The 15,845-nt window shown below is 43.2% G+C and overlaps 2 protein-coding genes across 7 annotated transcripts in view; both read left to right on the top strand.

Annotated features, from left to right (window-relative positions):
• Window positions 1-3: 3 nt before the first annotated feature.
• LOC106654834 (U6 snRNA-associated Sm-like protein LSm2) lies at window positions 4-1,158 on the top strand. The gene is made up of 4 exons (XM_014374898.1): window positions 4-158; window positions 312-379; window positions 507-597; window positions 672-1,158. Exons 1-4 carry the CDS (start codon window positions 156-158, stop codon window positions 795-797), a joined length of 288 nt encoding a protein of 95 aa, XP_014230384.1. The 5' UTR covers window positions 4-155; the 3' UTR covers window positions 798-1,158.
• Window positions 1,159-5,372: 4,214 nt separating this feature from the next.
• LOC106654768 (sodium channel protein para) overlaps window positions 5,373-15,845 on the top strand; it is a 55,651-nt gene continuing 45,178 nt past the window's right edge. For all 6 annotated transcript variants that reach the window (XM_023458533.1, XM_023458532.1, XM_014374767.2 and 3 more), the window contains exon 1: window positions 5,373-6,461. The gene's annotated coding sequence lies outside the window, so the exon portion shown is untranslated. The remainder of the gene's footprint in view (window positions 6,462-15,845) is intronic.

The following is a 15,845-nucleotide window of genomic DNA, read 5'->3' as shown; positions in this document are numbered from 1 at the left end:
CACAATAACATTGCTCGATTCGACTCATGACTGTCGACTGCACTCAAGCTAGCCGGTATCAATAATTCAGGATAACATTTATTTATACATCTATCATCCATATATTAGTTGAATTATAGTTTTTTTCAAGCGTGTCACTACTCGGCTCTTTGATCATGGTAAGATTTTATTTAAAAACTTTAATTAATAGTGGAAGTATTTAGAGGTCCACTAAATTATTTAACCTAAAAGAAAGCACTTTATATTTATAACTCTTTCAATATTTTAATATGTTAAATATGTTCCTGGTATAATCAATTGAATTTTTGCAGTTGTTTTACTCGTTTTTCAAGTCACTGGTGGGAAAAGATGTGGTTGTTGAACTCAAGAATGATCTAAGGTAACAAGAAGTTTTGTTTATTCAAGCGATACAATTCTTTGACATTTGAATTGTGTTGTGAACCATTTGCTAATGTTGCACATTTTTCAAGTATTTACATAATTAACTTAATTTTTATATTTTTTAGTATTTGTGGGGTTCTGCATTCAGTGGACCAATACTTGAATATTAAACTGACAGATATCTTAGTTACTGATCAAGATAAATATCCTCATATGGTATATTAATTTTTATCATAAAATAAATGTCCATTTAATGTTAGTTAATTAATTTATGTTATCTAACTTTTCAGAGATCTGTTAAAAATTGTTTTATCAGAGGATCTGTTGTTCGTTACGTTCAGTTACCTGGAGATGAAGTTGATACCCAATTACTACAAGATGCAGCAAGGAAAGAAGCAACAACACAGACCCGATAGTGTATTATAATTTTTCTTTTAGATGTAATATAGCATAATTAAGAGTAGGCATCAGATGCAAAATATCATTTTTAGTCATTTGATGCCTGCGATTACAATAATTGTAAACATCAACACAATGACATTCTGAATATAGGGTAATAATCTTATTGCTTTAATTCAGATGAACTTGCAGTAAACAATCTAATTACAAAATACAGCTACAAATTGATTATGTGTAATTATCACATATTATGATTTGTCTAACCAATTAATTTTGGCGAGGCAGTTTATAAAACCAATGAATTTTTCTCAAAGATGACAATTTTGTAAAATGATGATGAATCAATTAACGATATTGATTAAATATTTTGAATACTAATTATGCGCTGATCCGTTTTTTTTTTGTGTATCCAAACCTCGATCCCAGGATGATTTAATCGCATCAAATACTGCAAAGGGAGTGAATAATTCCAAGCAGATGCTGTAAGCTACCACAATTGCAAAGTTTATCCGCGTCATCAAATTAGTAAATAATACCACGGCATCGCGCAGTAAAGCTGGAGTTTTGGTAAGACACATCGTAATGTATCTGTGCACATATCGAGCGATCTAGATAAATCGTATAAATGCGTAACGACATTTGCGTTAATAATTAATTTTCTTCTCTTTACTCGAAAAGTCGAGCTTTCTTCTTTATAAATGCCTGTCAAGAGCGATAAATAAGAGCTTTATAAGCATCGATCCTGAGCTTTCGGTGCACTCCTCCGTTCGAATACATCCTGAATACAAGAGATATACAAGCCAATTGTTCCACGTCCGGTGGGTATTAATATCCGTCCACTCGACGCGGCTTATCGCCGATCCATCGGTGGCTTTCGTTTGGGGGAGGGTTGATAAGTGGCGCGGGCCGATGGCTCCCCGAACAAATGGAAGATTATTTATATAAATAAATCCGTCTACGGGGTAAATTATCCCGATCATCGCGAGGCGGGGGTCGTTGTTTAGCTTTAGATTTTTGTCATCGTCGTCGGCCGTCGGCCTACTCCCCCGCGCGTATTTATAACAGTCGAAGTGTGTGTACAGACAAGGCCGCGCGTGTCGGTGTCCCATTTCGCAGGCAAATGACTTTCGATTTCTGTCGTAATGTAGCCATTAGCGCGCGCGAGCAGCGGCGGCGGCGCAGCGCAGCTAGCGCACACAAAGGGCCATCGGAGACTATTCGGAGCATATTTACACATCATGAGCCCATATATACGATGCGATTAGGCCAAAATTGGCAGGCGTCTGAGTTTGGCGCCTCTCGTCAGTCTCGCTTTTGAAAAAAAAGGGGCAATACCGCTGCTGCTGCTGCCACAAGACTCGCAAGACTGCAACTGTGCACCGCGCGCGTTACATAGAAAAGAGCAAAAGAGGGAAACAGAGAGATGCAGGGAGAGAAGGAGGGAGGGTGGTGCGCGCAGGATCGCTGCTGAGGGTAGGGGGAAGGGAGGGAGGGAGAGACACGTCCACACCAAGAAAAGGAACATTTTCATTGATCCGTTAGCACTGGAGGGATATATGCATACATACGTATACACGTACACGATATGCACGGACTGCAGCGACGGCGGCGGCGGCGGCAGCGCTCGCTCTACTGCTGCTGCATATATAATATCGTGCCATCCAGCAGCGAGTGCAAAACAGAACTATCCGCGCCTCCCGAGCAGCGCCACTCGTACACTACTACTTTTATACCGTATATATATAGCATCAGAAAGAGAGAGAGATAGATAAGGGGGTCTGCGCGCTGCATGCAGCTTGACTCTTACTACTTACTTATTCGGGCGACGACTGGGCAGAACACAAGAGTAGCTGACGTCGTCGTCCTCGCAGTCGTCGTCGGGCACTTAATTTTTTTTTTCTTCTTTTTTTTTCTTGCACTTCTTATCTCGCAAAGACATATATTTTTCGAATTCTCTCGGTAATTATACGAGGCTACGTAAATCCCCTGCGAGCGTTGGAGATAGACGCTTATCCGCGCATATACTGCATCTTATGAGTATTTTATTGATATACGTACGAAGAATCGAATGCGCACTACATCCGACGTACACTACACATCTCGCGCGTGTACTTACTTCGATTCTATAAGCCCTGGCGCGATGTAAATAATTCAATAGCGAACTTTACGGAGGAAAAACGCGCGGCTATAAATGTATTAGCGAAAAGTAAGATACAGCTCTCTAGTAGTTTTTCTCTCTCTTTTTTTCGCAACTCGGGCGAAAGTAATCAACTTTTCACTGGCTGGCTTGTCGATTTTGAATTTTAGCCAGTCTCGCGCTAATACTTCGTAATCCGTGCGCGCGCGTAATATTCGCGCTCTCTTTTTTTACTCTTACGTATAAATCGGTGACTCTAGTATTCTTGACCCATAACATTTATTGAATAGCGGTTGAAGCAATTTTTTTTTCATTCGCTCACTCAATCGGTTTATGTGTTTTGTCTTGAAATAATCGCCTATGTAAATACCATAATCCTCTTCTATCCTCGAGAAGTTGCTGAAAACGTCATTGAATATTTTTGGCACGCGTATATAGCTGAATTATTCGAAACACGAATTCTCGCTGCTGGGCGGATTATAATTCGGAATTCGAAAATTCTCGCGATGGAATACAAGGGTGTTTTTCGTGGTACATAATATACACGAGAGCAACTCCTCCTCTTCGAGTAGCAGCAGCAGCAGCAGTAGCAGCAGCTAGCCAAAGAGCAAAAGCAAAAATGCACGCGCCACATTGGCTCTTCGATTCTTCGGTGTAAATTATCCATAAAAGAACTATCGCGCTCACGCACACACCCACGTAGCTGCATTCTGTGCCTGTGTGTCCGTGTGCATGGAAAGAAATCGAGTTATAGGTAGGGCAACTGTATACTCTTTGCGCGCGCAGCCCTCCTTTTTTGTACGCTGCACTATATACATCTATACTACTGGCCATGCGTGTGTGTTCTATATATTCGTATATCCCCTGTAGCACGAGCGAGAGTCGAACAGAGACGGAAGATATGGTGTTATATAGAGCCGCCGCCACAGGAAGGGGTTGCGCGACTGAGGAAACGAAGGGGGTTGCAAAATGCAATGGTGGTGGTGGTGGTACAGTGGTGAGGGTAAGTCAGCGCGGCAGTAGTAGAGAACTCGCCACTGACACACATATAGCTATATACAGAACTCCACGTACATTATTATACGTATACACGCGCGCGCGCGTGTGCAATAAGAGGGACAGAGAGAGGAAGACTACTATGCACATGTGTGCGTGTGCGAATGCGCGCGCGAGCAAACAACGCACACTGCACGTTATACGATTAATCGACGAAAACGAATGCTCGTCTCGTCGTTCTACTCGTTAAATGTTTATTTGAATTTTCATCGTTCGAAAAAAGCCGTTGCTACTTGGATTTAGAAATTGCCAAGACGTTGGTCGTTGTTGCTGCGGGTGTCGCGGACGGCTGTGGAATATACGCGGAGCAGCGGCGCAGGGTGAACGAGCCGTCACTCTGTCAGTGCACAGCAGTAGCAAACGCACACGTACAGAAACGTACACACAGACACGACAGAGAGCCGCAGAGCAGAGAGAAAACGTCGGTGGTGGTAGTAGAGGTGCTGGTGGTGGTGGTGGTAGTGGTGGTGGTGTCTCAGCTCACTCGCCTCGCTTGCAGCCTGCAGTGTGTCAGTGGGGCTGTGAGACGACCAAGAGCCACAACACACACCTTCATGTATACACATAATAATACATTGTAATATACGAAAATCTCGCGCTGCATGGAATAAAAAAAATACTAAAAAAGTGAAAAAACGGTTTTTTTTCGATCGTCAAAATGTGCGCGTTCGAATTGTTGCTCGCTCACGACGACGTCAGATAAATAAACGATATTATGGATTGCACGTGATAGGATCGCGCGAGTCTTAGCTCCGACCATAGACTGATATCTGTACGTATATCTGTAAATAAGAAAAGTCAAGAGGCAAAGAGTGTACGTGTGTGCAGTGCTTCTTCGTCATCGTCATCGATGAGAGAAGTGTCAGGATTCACCGAGTCTGCTCCGAACTCGCGACGTCTCGAATGAAACGCCGTAAGTGAACGTCAAGAACTGTGCTGCGTGTGCGAGCGAGCGACTGGGTCAGATTCTGAGAATATAATAGCCTGTTTTTGTGTGTGACTTGTGTGAATCGCGAGTGCAAAAGTCACAATAGCGCAGAGTCGACGACGGTTCAGCACACGGCGGGAGTGAAAACATGAGTCTCCTGCCTTTCTCGCATCATAATCGTCATCATCGTCATCAACAACAACAACCAAAACGACCAAGTCGTCGAACGAGTTAAAGAAAGCTATAAAGGTGAAGACGAAAGAAAGAAACGGAGTCGAGAAAGACAGAGAGCAACCCGCAAGAACCGAGCACAGCAGAGAGCGATATGAGGGCATCGATCGACGACGACGACGACTACTACTCGCAAGACTGACTACTGACACACGACTCTATACTCGATTTGAGATTTTTTTCTCTCTCTACTCCACCTCGTTTTGCAAGAAAATAAAACCCCAGAAAATACGTATAAAAGTCTCCCAAACGACGACGACGGCGACGACTACGAAGCAAAAACGTTTATATTATTATTAAAAAAAATGAGGGAAATGCGCTGGTGGTACGGAGCGTCGTCGTCTACTACCACTGCATACTAGGCACAGCACGACTAGCACAGCAGAGAGTCGTCCGCTTTCGATGTAGCCCGAGGGAGGGAGCGAGCAACAACCAAACTTATACACATAACCAGAGTATAGAATATATACATACGTACGTGTGTGTGCTGCTGCACACGTTTGCTGTTGTACGCGTTATATATATATATATAAATTCACTGCAGTTGCAGCAGCTATACGTATATGCTCAATATTTTTTTTCTCTCTCTCTTGCTCTATACCAGCTACTGTACTCTGGCTGTACAGAAAACAGCAGAAGCAGTATAGGACAGGGCGAAATTTCAACCGCGAGAGAGAAAACAGCACCAATCGCACAGATTACCAGAAAAAAAAGAATAATAATTTACTAATCGTTATATTATTGCAACAAAACATCGTCGACGACGACTACTCGAGTGTTATTATATATTTGTGTCTGTGTGAGTGCGTCGAAGTGTTCGATAAATAAATAGAAAAGAAGAAGATATCGTCGTTATTTTGCAAGTGTGTCAAGTTCATTTGTTCGTGTGCATCGTTCTCGTGTGTTTTTTGAGTTGTGAGAGTGCGGAGAAAAAAATTGCCGCTATTCTAATAACCGCTGCCAGCCGCTGCCACTTCTATACCACTATCTACTACTACTACTACTACTGTGCGTCGTTGTCTCTTTTTTCTCGATTTAAAAAATCTCTCTCTTTTACGAATGCCTCAAGATCTCTAATCTTTCTCTAATCTCTGTCGAAGATAATCAGTGCCTGCATCCTCGCATCGTTTCTTCTTTTTATATAATAAAAAAAATTAAATAATAGTAATAAGAGAAGAGGAGAAGAAGAGGAATTAAAATAGTTTCAGCCTATACAAATAAATTCGTGCCAGTGCAACAAGAGAAAAAAAAAACGACGCTCGAAGAAGCGGCGACACACACGCTCGCTCCGAAATCGACGATACAGCAGCGACAACAACAACAATCGACGTAAGTTCCATTTTTATATTGACATCATGGTAATCGATGGTACCTAGACGAGCGCAGATTATAGTATCTATTAATAAATACATAGGTACTAGTTACGCGCGTGTGTGTGTCTCTCTCGCGGTGCAAGTGTAAAGACGCTCGTCTCTCTTTCTCTGGACAGTATTGCACCGTTACTCGTGCTCTTTTACCTTCAAGCGAGTGCAGGCGCGCAGGGGGGACTATTGCACACGCAGTGCACACCGCGATTCGATATATAGGATGGTAGTATAGAGCACGTTTGCTGACTTACTTCTCGCGGTCAGCTTCTTTCTTTCTTTTTTATTCGCTCTATCTCGTCTAATCATTGAAATTAGAAGGAGAAACGAGAACAAGTCTGCAACTTTTTCATTACTCAGCTAGCTCAGAGATCTGTAATCCACAAAAACACACATGCTCGCTACGACGCTCGTAATGATAATAACGATAATGCGGTGCACGGGGGCGGGCTCGTACCCCCAAGGTTCTCTGTGCCATTATTGTGCTACGAGAGAGAGAGAGAGAGAGAGAGAGAAAACAGAGACGAGGAGAGGAGAATATATTGGCCTTACGTATGTACGTACGCGCGCGGGGGGCGATAGGAAATCGTTGGACGTTGCGCGTCGTTGCAGCATTATTGCCATTACGTAATGTGTTCGTAATCGTGCATATAGTAGCGCAGCACTGCACACACTGCATAGCATGTGGCGCATTCTCTCTCTCTCTCTCTCTCTCTCTCCGCTCTGTATGAATATTTAATCCTCTCCCAAGGGGGAGAAGGGCCGATAATTTATCGATGTGCATTTTTTCGTTTTCGAAAAAGAATTTCGAATTTTCTTTCTCGCTCTCTCAAATCAGCCGTATAATAGTTGGACAGCTCGAAAGCTGCCCTCCGCGTAATATATTCGCATATCGAATGAATCGTTTGCCTATCTCTATGCACAACGGACGAGTCGGTTGGTCGGACGGTCGCTGGTCGTCGTGCAAATCCTCGCGCATTTCTCGGTTATATATTGATTCGTACTACTAGCTGCCAGTGACGAGCGAGAGCTATATAGCTGCTGCGCCGCGCCATAGGCGGCTTATACACTGCATATATACTGCGGGACGCCTTCGTTAAATTCCTGAACGATCCGCTTAATTTCCTCTTTCTTGCGCGCTCGCTCGCTCGCTCTTCCTCCCCATCGGATTTGTAATTAACGGACCGCAGCAGCAGCGACAGAAGCAGCAGCTGATGGTATCGGATGTGTGCAGTGCTATATACATGTATAGGGCAGGTTGCTGTCTCCTAATATGCACACACATGTATACAAGCGTGTACTTCCATGGCGTCCCCGAAGTGACGTTCCGTCGTCGGAAAGTTATAAGTAAGTTACCGCTGAGGGCAGCTCCCTGCCATGTATATGTGCACCGTACATACAACGTGAAAGTCTCTTTCCACATGTGCACGTGTGTGTGCATGTGTTCGCCTACTTTCTGGGTGTGTGCCTCGCTGCGCTGCAGTATTTATCCTGGCTCGCAACACGCGACAGCCAGTCGAGACTGCGGCACAGTAGTATAGGTAGTTTAAATAGCAGTGGCACACACGGTACTTTGATCCGTTGCCGACTACGACGAGTTGCCGCCTCCACGCGGTTACGTAAAGCCTGACTCTATACTATGCTGGGATCCCCACTATACGTGATCTCTGTACTGCACTGCACTTTCTTCGGCGCGCACAGCACTTAACCAAAAAAAAAAAAAAAATGCGTTTCGAACGATCCGCGGAAAAATCGATGACACGTCGAGTGCAATTTTTCGGTGTATTATACGCGAAAACCGCAGTGGCAACGATTTCAGTCCAGGAGAGCAGCAGCAACAGCTATATGCTATATGCGAAAAGCATAAATACCGAAGATTAAAAGTTTTAATTTGCGAGGTCAAACAAATCGACATTTCGATTTATTTCGAAAGCTTCGGCAGGATTTCTTTCTTTTTTTTTTTACTTTTTACTTTTTATATTTATTCATGCTGCAAACGTATATTCCACGTCACGTTCGCCATGCAGTTGCGCTCCCTCCTGCCTCGGCTCTCTCGCAACGCGCGTGGCAGTATATATTTTGCAGAAAAATTTTCTCGCGATATAATATACGGGAGTAGGGGGGAGAAGAGAGCAAAATACAACGAAAAATATTCTTAATCAGCTGCTGCTGCCGCTTCTGCATGAAAATCTAATATTTCAAACAAATTTATACAAGTGGCGGTGCACAATACTTGTGCTGCTGGCCCAATAAATTTCATCTCCCTCGCCGAGTACAGGGTGTTAATTACTTTTTAGCTGCTGTAGTCCGAGAGAGAGGGAGCTCGAATTGCAGCTCCGCACAGTGAGCATTGCGATGTGTATATATACCTAGCTGCGCGCAACGAGAGTTGGTATTTCATGCGAAAATATGAGCATGCATAAATAATGATGATTCGTTTTCATCGTCGATATAATACCGTTTTCCAAGCTTTAACGAGATTAATACTGTATTTTGTAGTCTGTGGCGTGTTACATTATGTTGCTAGAGCTAAGCTAGCACGCATTTGACTTTATTTTTTTTTCATCTTCTTCTGGACCAGACCCTAAGCGCTAGTATGTAGCTCAATATTATTTATTTATATTCTCAACGGAAGTTGCATCGTTCTCGATGCTTGTCTCGAAAAATTAAAGTTCACTCAATAAACTGGCTTATGTACGTGTACACAGCACAGCCATCCGCGCTAGCGCTACCTCATATACGCTCTCCACTATTAATTATCCCGATGAAAAGGTCAACAGCACACGCAATATTTGCTCTCTTTTGTGAAAGAACCAAAACGGTTTATGCGCCGCGTACTGCGCACTCGATACGGACGTAAACTAGATATGAGTTTTCTCTACACGCATGAAAGCCACCATCGAGCAAATGTGATTGCCTTTATTTAATTTTTTTCCTTTCTTTTTTTTCATGAGAGTAAACTGAAAGGATTCGCGACTTTGCGCACGCTGAATCAAACGTCGTGACAATTGTGCCCCTGCAGCTTTTACTATTTCGCTGAATTACACTGGATATTGCAACTATATACAAGCGTGTCACGATGACATTTGCTAATAGAGCACAGCCAAACACTCCGGTGGGCGTTTTGGTTCCGCGAAATACCTTCCAGGAATTAAACAACGAGTGCATACGTACCCCTACCAGCTCGCACGTTTCCGCAAAATCGATGAAAAATTTTTGCACGAGTTGCGTGCATAAATTTATCCTGCACGTGCATATAAGTACGACAAATGCACGCCAAATAATTGAAAAAGAAAAACGAGGCATTTCGGCAAGGAGTTAGGTATACAGGGATCGACTCGGATGAAACAATTTTGTCGACGGGCAAAAACGCATATAAAACGTGTGTGTGGGTGTGTGTGTGTGTGTTATATCGACAATCGAGATTGACATTGTTCCGTTCGTATATACACCTGCACGTGTCAGTCAAAATCCTTCATCGATGCATCCGCGCGACGTACATTCGATTTTGGCCCTTTGCTTCTACACACTACACAGTCGATCGACTTTCACCGTATATATCGACGTGCATACTACGATAACAATTTTTTTTCTCTTTTTTTATCCGACGAATATAATACCTACCTATACATTGATTACACAGCTCTGTATTAGAGAAGAAAAAAAAACCAACAGCAACAAAATAAGGCTAATCGGGTGCAAATGGCATATAATAAGTAGTACAAGTCAGTCGTTAGTCGGACGTGTGTGAGCATGCGGCACACAGCTGGGGCTATGTAATAATATAAGCTCGTTACACACATGGAGCGGTGGACTGTGTGCACGAGTGCAGTTGTGAAATTTTATCCGTGCACGTAAGTAAGCGTGCTGTGTATTATACACACACTCACATAGCACATCCCCCCTATAGCTGCAAAATAGCTTGGTGGGATTTGCTCGTCGAGGCGGAAATTCTTCGCTCTCTCTCTCTTACTCGCGATCTGTGATGTGTATACATGCAACTCGCTCTCGCGTTCGATTAGATTAGGTCAAGTGTGTTTATATGTGAACACACACACGCGAAACTCACTCGAGAAAATCATTTACTCGAACTCGAGCCTGATTTTTTTGTTGTTGCTTTCTTTTCTTTCTTTTTATCTTCCGAATCGTATCGAGGCGCAATCCTTTGGGCTTTGCACAAGAGAGGCACAATTGCAGGTTGTGTAAGTATAGCACGATGGCGAAAGAAGAAAGCCGCCCCTGCCGACTTTCTCGAAAATTTTGACGCGCGAGATATCCTTGAACTTATATTTACGAGATTATACGTTGTGCACACGATATATAATGCAATATTGGGCGATAAAAGAAAGATGAGGATTTTCTCGCAAAATTAAACTTGCCTTTCGACAAGCCCTTTTTTTTTATTTTATCGCGCAGGTCGTGAAAAAATATAATTTATCATTAAAGTGCAGCTGCGAGTCCAAAAACGAGGCTGCTGTGCGGTGGACTCTCTCTCGCTCTCTTCTCCAAGGGACTTACAAATAAGTCGACCTTTTTATTTTATTGGTGTATACTGCGCCCTCAAAGGACTCACAACGCAGCGTTAAAAAAGGTCTCTTACTCGTTCTTAGGTATATGTACAACTGCACTTGCAGGAAATTCGCACGAATGTATACTTACGTACACTTAAAATAAAAAGACAGAAAGAGAGAGAAAAAAAGGAGAGCAACGCGGCCATCAGCATTCTAGGGCCATTATTTTTTAATCATTTCTAATGCGCGGCTCTGTGTGCGGTTAAATATTCACTACACATTGGCTGGGCTGGATTAAATTTTTAATTACTCTTTTTTTTCTCCCCCTTTTAATTTGTACTGCTCGCGCGCGCAGCATGTACACCGCCGGCTTCGGCCATACGCGAGGAGGCTCGTTGCAGCTGCGCCGCGCGCGCTCTTAATTCGAAACAAAAAGCAGTTATTTTTTTCGCGCGATCGAGTATCGAAAAAAAATAAAAAGAGAGAGAGAATTAAAACAGTTTCTCTCGATTCGTATTCGTAAATGTAAATGAAGGAGAGAGGCCTGTCAAGTGGAATTTCGCTCTCCAGCGTAGCGGGCTTATCGCTTGACTTTGAAAAACAAGGGTGGAAAAAAAGCAACAATTGCCGCAGATCGATTCTCTGTGCTGCAGCAGGAGAGAGAGAGAGAGCGAGAGAGATCGTTGCCTGAAATAATACGTTCGCGCTGGCGCTACGCGAAAACAGAATCAGTATGAATTGTAAAATCTCTCGACTGGTGTAGAGCCTTTCATTATCCGCACGCATTGGCTCGTTCTCGCTCGCTCGGGGCCACCTAGAAATGCAGCAGCAAAAATAAAAGTGAAGTAAAGTAAAAAAGAAAAAGTAGAGAGAGAATATAAGGAGAAGAAAAGGAAAGAAGAAAGGTATAGCGAGTGTAGCAGCGTTGATATCAAAACATGTGTGTACATGCGAGAATAAGGGAAGCTCTCTATATAGTCGTGTTGTGCATCGTGCTGCGAGTGAATGCGAGCACAAACGACCTGCATATAATTCGCTCACTTTTCGCGTCGCGCTACATACTTTTGGCGCGCGCGTATACGTACGGCATAGGCGTACACAATATAATATAATGCACGTATGTGTAGGTGTGTGTGTGTGTGTGTGTGCGTGAAGGTATATATTGCCACACAATAGTTCGAAAGAGGCCAGCCAGCCAGCGCAGCAGATAAAAAAGAGAAAGAGAGAGAGAGGGAGCTCCACCCCTGGCATAGTGTGTCCGTGTGTCTGTGTTTCTGTGGGAGGAGAAGGAGAGTCTAGAGGTTGCAGTGTAGCAGCAGCTAGTGGCTGCTGCACGAGTTAACGCACTGAGTGTGTGTGGGTGTGTGTGTGTGTGTGCGTGTGCGCCAGTAGTGCTGCAAATGTGTGTGGGGGTGGTGTGCGCGATGGTGTCGATTCATGCGCATGCGTGCGTGCGCGAAAACGAAACACCACCATCCTTCAACCTCATTATATCCGTGAGGCGGCGGCGGTGGGGAGCTGCTGCTCCTCTATATACATATATCTACATGCACACACGAGACTCCACTGCTGCACTGGTGGTGTGCTGCAAGAAGCGTGGCGCGCATGATCTTCTTGCCTCACCGCCGAATCTAGGTTAGTAGCACTTGCACTGCTGCTGCTGCTGCTGCTGCTGCTATCCGCTACCTGCTCTACATATATATGTATGTATCCTATACTAATATGTAGAAGTGCTCAGGCGAGTATGCATCGCGAGTGCATGTGTGCTGCTGCAGAGGGGGGTCTGTTTTAGAGCTGCCTCTGTACTCGCATGCATGCGAAAATACCTCCATGCGAATTAAACTCTGGCGCGCCGTTTCGTGGGATTTTCACATTGACGCGAGTGAGCGAGCGTGCGCAGCCTCTTATACTACCGTGTGTTTATCTCGATTTTTCCACCGTCGCGTACTATACACACTACTCGTTCATTTAGTCGTGTTTACTTTCTTTTTTTTTGTACGTACCGCCTGCTTATTTTAAATATATAATATAGGAAAAAAACACACACACACAAACAAGACTATAGAACTTTAGAGCGCAAAGGTGGGGGCGGAGGAGGAAAGTTAATTAATTTTCACGACGCGGCTGCTACTGCTGCTATTTTTCAGCTCGAGCGCCAGTAGGGAGGATAATTGGATTAGTTTTTTCGTCGCCGGTAATACCAGGAACTTGACTATGACACGGATAAAGAAAAACAATTACGTACACATGCACACATACACGTATACACATTGCTGTATACGAGCTGCTGCTACGCTTTTATTTTTATACGTGCACACGCGTCGTTGTAAGGCTTCGTTCAGTCACCCGCCTGCATCGAGCAAAAGAGAGACTAGAGCTTAGAAAAATGGAAAGTTATAAAAGCTCGATCGAGTAAATCGCTGGTGCTTTGGACGAAGCTCTAGCCCGAGCGCCATTATATATGTGTAATATACTCCTTCGGATATACCAAATGTTTAGCTTATGTGTGTGAGTGTGTACTTTTTTATCCTCGAGCGAGCTGCAAATCAAAATGTCCTAGAATCGTTCGGAAATTTACTACCCCAGAAAAAAGCGGAGATTGCTACTCGAGTTGAATTTTAATTTTTTGCTTCTCTTTCGTGTTTTTGTGTGTGTGTGTGTGTTAGATACGCGTTGTTAGTGCTTTACCTAATGCATGTAGATCATGCATTCCGAGAGTCTACGAGAATGAACATTACCGCGACTCGAAGGTCGCGCTCGCACGATTCTCGACGTTTCGCGAAAACTGCATCTAGGTTCAATGAACTAGAAAGCCATGTCGATTTTTTTATCAGGGAATTTTTATAATAATTGGTGAATGAAACAATTAAAAAATTATCCAATTTCATGAAATTATTTTAGGAGAATTCATACTTAATTGATCAAAAAACCACTGCAATACGTAAATTCCATGTTTAAATTTTAATAAACAAGCAAATGATCCGAGGAACCCACTTAAATCTTAAGATGAATGTAGAAACTTAAAAAAAATTAAAATTTGATCATACGCATCAACAAATCGGGAAATTTGATTGTTTATTGGGTCAACTTATGAATCCACTGAAATCTTACACGAAATTGAATTTCCATGAAAAAAGACTTTCAAAATTAATACTGAGTGAGGCTTTTCCACGATTTTATATGCATCTCAAAATATTTAAAAGTATATAGTATTCAAAGAATGAATGAGGAAGTATGCTTTAATGAATATTAGTTTTTGGTGTGTTTTAATTAATGTTTTGATACATGATGTTCGTCGACCATATGCGCCGTCACCGTCTTGTTATGGCATCGAACGCTAGGCGGCGATTGGAAATCAAATTATAAACACACGGTCAAAATAGATAAGTTTAATAGATATTAGCTGGTTTTAAATAGAATTAGCTAATTTAGATCTTCGATAGAATTAGCCAGTTCATAATATCGACAAAATATATGCAAAAAGTCAAAAGAGATATCCAGTATAGAATATCTGGTCCTTGAAAACGAAGAAAACATTAATTCCCGTCTCGTTGTTCTTCGATCGAAGTGTAGTATACGGCGGCAGCAGCCTTATTATCCTCATCCTGACAGTGCACATAGCATTATGTATAGGTGTCCCCTTGGCTCGTTCGCGCGCGCGAGGTATGCCCGGCTCTAGTATAGCAGTCTCAGTGTACAGTATCATAATGCAAACAACGATCGCGCGCGCGAACGAGCAGTGTGCAGCAGCTATATAGCAGCAGCTCTCGCGCTCAGCGCAGAAAGAAACGTGACGCCATCGCCATTTCTCAGTGGCAGCAGCGACAGCAGCAGCAACGGCAATCCCATTATATCCGAGAGCTCGACTCGCCCTCTCTCTCTCTCTCTCTCTCTCTCTCTCTGTCGAACGTCGTTATTATATACGTTTCGTTGTCATAAGCCATTGAGAGAGAGGCGCGATGCCATTTTCCGCGCTTTATCTGCCCACTCCTATAACATAGATATATAATAGCGCACACACCCACATGCACATACGTATATAATACGTCCTCCTCCTGCTGCTCCTATATATGTATTGTGTGGCCGCGGATCGCGATGGGATGATATCGTCCGCACGCGCGTTATAGAAGGGGATTTGTGCTGCAGCAGCACACGTCGAATTTATCGTGCGCACCGCGTGGAAAAGCTTTAATACGCGCCAGCCAGCGTCGTCCAAATCTTATACGTTTATATTCGTATGCACGGCAGGGTCATTCGAAATCGAGCAAAAGTTTCTTAGATACACACACAGAAATGTCTCTCTCTCTCTCTCTGTCTCGCTTCGAGAGTCGAAAAGATAATACCAAAGCTATCGTAACTTGTGTATAATTGCAGCGATATCGTAAAGTCCGAGGATCAAGGGAGTGGCAAATATTTGCTCGGCGTACGTTGTTGCTCTCGCAACTGCATATATATGCGAGTTGCAGTGCTTCCAAATTTATGCATATGCATGTTTGAGCGTACACACGCAACTTCGATCTTCCGATTAATATTTACGCACGCATTCGCTTGCGTGTACATCATAATATAAGACTGCCCGCCGCTGCAATCGCTCATTATTTATCGACGCGTTTAACGGAAATGGATATTATTCATTTTCTAGTGTGCGCGCGAGCTTAACTTTCGAATTCGTTCGTAACAGTTAAGTCAAGCGCATTAAATATCGTCGAATATATATTATATCGTATTGTAGTAGAAAGAAATAGAAAAACAGCAGTAGCAGCAAATTTACTTTTCTAGAATTATACATGGACACGTACGTACACGTGTGTGTGTGTGTGGATAAAGTATCGATTTTG

The sequence above is a fragment of the Trichogramma pretiosum genome, unplaced genomic scaffold, assembly GCF_000599845.2.
Source record: "Trichogramma pretiosum strain Unisexual culture from Peru unplaced genomic scaffold, Tpre_2.0 scaffold46, whole genome shotgun sequence".
NCBI classification, from domain to species: Eukaryota; Metazoa; Arthropoda; class Insecta; order Hymenoptera; family Trichogrammatidae; genus Trichogramma; species Trichogramma pretiosum.
The sequence above is the reverse complement of the archived record's forward strand: the minus strand, read 5'-3'. Positions and strand labels throughout refer to the sequence as shown.